Below are 5,167 nucleotides of genomic sequence, written 5' to 3' on the forward strand. Positions count from 1 at the left end.
GTCTTTTATGCATGTTTTATTACATATTCATATCATGCAACAATGCAGTGAAATTTGGACTATTTGAAAACAAAATTCATATGAAGTAATTTAGAGAGCTTGTATCACTCTTTCGATCTTGGCATTTCAGCCTCCCAGTTGCTAAGACAGTGCCCTAACTACTAGCCTACTATGATAACACTGAATCATACCATAATACAATTCTTCTCTGATGGGCATATAAAAATTAGCAAAGTTAACATCAATTAACACCATAAAACAAAAATCCACAATCTGAATAGCTGCTTTATTGCAGAGCGAATAATGAAACAATAGAATCGCATTAGGATTCAATTAGCATTTCTCTGTACATCGTCAATAAATATCACAAAGTTAGCAGTCCAATGTTGCAGTAATCTACATCATAATGCAGGATGATTGATGACGAGTTGTGACTCTGGCACACACAATCAGAAGAATGGGGAGGTAGACTATGAGGCTACAGCTCTTGGGGGTTCCTCTACATCCATTTCCTCCTTCTTCAAATCACTTTCCTTAAACACAAGATTTACAACTCAGTAATTTCTTCCTCATTTTCATAATTGGTTTGGCAAACATGCTTTCAACTTTATCCGAGACAAACATGTGAAAGGTGGCACTAATTTCTGTACTTGTAAGTATAAAAGATTGAGTTTTTCCGAATTGTAAATACCAGTACATTTGGTCATGCATTTCAATAACAAGAGGCCTACGGGCCATGCTACTAAAGGAAGAAGTCACATTTCCCCCATATAAAATAACGTTTCTTCCAATTATGGTCCAAATTTTTCCATGCAGTGCTTGATGCGAGCAACTTCATCAGTGCTCCCACTGGACCAAAATTCCCTTTCGCCACTTTTCAGGGTGCAGGGGCGGCGCAATTAATTTCATGCTTTACAATTATTTCCATCATATTATTTTATTCATTACACTGATTTTAGGATTTTGAATCAGTTACATTACTTAATCATATCCAGCTACCATACCTAAAAATGATTATAAGAAGTTGATTTGTTTGATAAATTCTATTATGGAAATCAAAAATCAGATAATATATCATATAAATATAAACTTCATGATGCTACACCCCTCAGTGACAACATTGTGTACATTGCCCAAAATGCAGATGTCATAAAACATCAAGCCCAATTTAAAGTCGTACAGTGTATCTCAACCATTCCCTATTAAATTTCCGTTTTGGTATGGACGATTTTGCAATTTGGACAGAATCAGATGTTTGAGCAGGTGGCTGTAAAGCCAAACATAGATATTTTTTGAATTTTAGACTGACTAGGGTCAGAAGCTACAAGTTTACTGTCAAAATAGAATGGGGTGCATATTCTTATGAGATTAGCATTTATATACTCTTGCGCACCGAACTTCAAAGAAAATTATTTATTAAAATTGCTATGTCCATATCAAAGGTGACTGACCGCATTGTTTATGAAATATTCGAACTAAATTCAAACACATCAAAATGAAAATCTTGTAATCAACGAGCTTGGCCGCAAAAAAAATAATTGATGTTTATACATTATACACAATAATACGGCCAATTTAATTACCAGTCGCGTCGGTTTTGTGGTTAAGAATGGACATTAATGTGGAGATGATAATACGATAATGAATAAGACTTTAAATGTTAAACAATTGACCACAGCAGGGTACTCAGCTGTCCGATGTACTTTATTACATAATAACCGACTTTTTTGCAGCCATACATTACCAAAGGCTATTATCTGGCCTTCGTGACCAGATCTGTGTGCACTGGAGCGATGCGAGATTTCCGGTCGCACGCACTGAATAAACAGATTTTCGCCACTTCAATTTTTTTTTTCACCATTTTTGAAAAAAAATCGCCATTGGCTAGGGCACTGAACTTCATAAGCACTCTAGCATATTGATTAAAAAGATTTTCAAAGAATTTCCCCACATATTCCTATGTACAACGTTGATCCATACTTGAATCTACACTACATAAAGATGCTTGCAAATTAATTTGACATGTTCCCCTTAACCCCAAAAATTTAATGTTAACATCTAGAGACGCACGGGTGATTTACATAGACCTGAAATGGATGTAATAGGAAAATTTAGCAACTATTCATTCAATGTGAAAGTTCATTTCTTCAGTCAGGGATGTGACTGAATTCCTCAGAAATCAGAGGAAAACTGGTCAAAAGGGGAGGAAAACACCTCACTCTACCTGGAAAAATATCATTTTCTGCCACTTTAGATCAAATCCAGAGTGTTTCATTTTTTCGAAAATTGAGCAAATCGGAGGATTTCCTCTGAAAAGAGGAAAAATCACACCCCTGTTCACTTCTTGTGAAAATATATTAAGGATGTTTGTTTGTAGTTCACTAAAGCTCCCATTAATAACTGTGCACAGGTAATCATGCAATTTGTGAAACAACTTGAATGGTATCTGGGGGCTGATTTACCATTGCTGATTCAGATTTGTCATTGGCAGTACCATTCGCTTTTGTCGTAGCATCGCCTGATCCATCCTCTTGTCTGGTTTTCTTGGTGTCACTTTCAACATTTTCCTCCTCTGGTTTCCTCTGAAATGCAAGATCAAATTTTAAAAAAATATTTAAATACAGGAAGGGATTTCCATGGACAGTGTACGTATCGGATCCCTTATATACAGTGTACTAAATAAACTAAATTTTGTAGAACTGCATTCAGTAAGGAACCATTCTAAATTCAAAATTTGTAACCCTCCCCTCCCCATCCAAAGTCTTGAGGCAATCATAGGATCCTTAATGTCCTATGATATCAAAATATTAAACAAGAACTCGTTAAGGCATATATCCCCTCAAAATATAAGTTTAAAGTCCTGTAGTGACCTTGACCTTTGAAACCCGAAATCAATAGGGTTCTTCTGCTCTTGATAACAAAGCTACATGTGAAGCATCAAATCAACTGAGCACAAACGTGTAGACTGTATAGTGTCTACAAGCTTTTTCTATGATGTCCTGTAGTGACTTCCAACTTTAACCCCAAAATCATTACAATTCTTTCTTGGTAACAAAGCTACATGTGCAGTATCAAACCAATCAATGACCTTTGGTCCCCAAAATCAATAGGATTCTTCCTCTCTTGATAATGAAACTATATGTGAAGAATCAAATCAACCAAGCAAAACTGTTACCTGTTAATTAAGTGTCTACAAGCTCAGTGTTACACAAAAACAGTCCCATTAATATATCCACTCTTACAATGAATATTGAGAGGGGATAATTCACCGAGCACATTCATATAAAGTAACAATGGCTGTTTTATCATGCTGAATGATGATGAAATTTTTTAAAATCAAAATCAAGTATCAAACATCAACAGTTTAATCAATTTAAATGCAAGTGCTGAACTATTACTTTTCAACAAGAAATGTTTTAGAGATGTACACCAACTGGTGCAAACCAATATGCCCTCTCCTTTTCAAAGGGAGGCATAAAAATTACATGGTATATTCCAAGTCAGAGGATAGTAGAAATTTTCCTATGTATTCTCATGTATATTCCTATTTAAGCCTAACCCTTGTTAAATCTATATCTACACTACACTGGAATGTGACTAATTAGGGACAGAGGCTAATTTTCAACAATTATATATATATGTATGTACTTGTTTCCCCAACATGCTGCATCCACACGCAGTTTGAAGTCTATGTAACCTGTAGTTAATGTTGTAACTTTCTTTCTTTTTTGAATTTCCTTCTTTATAAAATGTCTTACTGTTATGCCCTCTGGGCCCAAAATTGGAATAAACGTATCTTATCTTATCTTATCTATACTTCTGCTGTTTATCATTTGACCTATTTTGACTGTATGCCAACATGGTATTATCAAATTGAATTTCAAATTATATTCTCATGTTGTGGCCCCAACCTAACATCAGGAGCCATGCTTCTAACCTCATTTTACACTGCATGAGGGTGTTTGCATTAATATGACTAATCATGGTCATTGTGCTCTTGAGAAAAAGATTTTTAAAGATTTCCCCTTACATATTCTTATGTAAAATTTTGATCCCCTTTTGTGGCCCCACTCTACCCTTTATGACCGTGATTTGAATAAACTGGAATCTGCACTACCTGATGATGCTTGCATATCAATGCGACTAGTCACAGCGCCGCGGGACTTGAGAATACATTTATAAAAATTTCTCCCACGTAAGACTGATCTGCTATGGAGGCCCAATCTTGCCCCCCGGTGCCACAATTTGAACATACTTGAATTGCGCTACTGTCGGTGCTTGCAAATCAATATAACTAATCTTGGCCCGTTTGTTCTGGAGAAGAGTTTTCCTATACATATTTATCCCTATGCAATTCCCTTACGTAACCCCACCCTGCCCTTGGAGGCTATGATTTGGACAAACTTAAATCTTCACTATATCAGGTAGCTTTCACTTGTTTCATTTTCTGGCTCAGTGGTTCTTGAAAAGAATTTTATATAATCCCATTCTATTCTAGCCTTTTCTTGATTATATCCCCTGGGAAGGAGATGGTCCCTTCTTTGAACAAGCTTCATCAAAGGATGCTCAGTGCCAGACTGGCGAAATTGGCCCAGAGGTTCTAAAAAGGATGTTTACAATGAAAAAGGGTAAATTTCAATCCAAATTTACACAGTTCACATGAGCCTTTTGTTCAAAATTATTCAATACAAGCTAATAATCATTAAATTCTTCATCTAAGCTCTCTCAAATTATAAATACTAGAACTAAAAGCAAAATAATTACCTTTCTTCTAACCAAGTGGCTGATGTCTGAAGCTGCCTTCTGGGGCTAAAATAGAACGAAAAATGAGATAAGTTGCTATGATGCTTAATGAAGGCACCTACATGTATTCACTAACCCATCTATTTACAAAGTGTGACAACAAGGCATTATTGATAAATAAATCACCTGACTTCTTGCATCAAATTTGACTTTTTAACATTTTTTTAAAAGGCTAATAGCCTGAAAAATTTAGAAGGTATAGTAGTTTTCAATGTGTGTTTGCAAAAACATGCAATGCAATGCAAACAAATGCATTTGAAAAACTCTTCTTGGGGCACCTATTTACCTGCATGATAATGGATTCACTGACCCTGACGATGTGAACTGTTTCAATATAACTGTTATAACAACAATATCAACTCAG

The 5,167-nt window shown here is 35.6% G+C and overlaps 1 protein-coding gene across 5 annotated transcripts in view; it reads right to left on the reverse strand.

The window, feature by feature from the left end:
- LOC125668576 (protein HGV2-like) overlaps positions 1-5,167 on the reverse strand; it is a 32,887-nt gene continuing 27,720 nt past the window's right edge. For 4 of the 5 annotated variants that reach the window (XM_056162931.1, XM_056162930.1, XM_056162928.1 and 1 more), the window contains 3 exons: positions 4,765-4,809; positions 2,463-2,582; positions 1-533 (listed from right to left, as the gene is read on the reverse strand). In XM_056162931.1, coding sequence (XP_056018906.1) covers positions 471-533; positions 2,463-2,582; positions 4,765-4,809 — 228 coding nt within the window. In that variant the 3' untranslated portion in view covers positions 1-470. The remainder of the gene's footprint in view (positions 534-2,462; positions 2,583-4,764; positions 4,810-5,167) is intronic. The other variant, XM_056162929.1, reaches the window with a different exon arrangement.

This window comes from Ostrea edulis, chromosome 4 (assembly GCF_947568905.1).
Source record: "Ostrea edulis chromosome 4, xbOstEdul1.1, whole genome shotgun sequence".
NCBI classification, from domain to species: domain Eukaryota; kingdom Metazoa; phylum Mollusca; class Bivalvia; order Ostreida; family Ostreidae; genus Ostrea; species Ostrea edulis.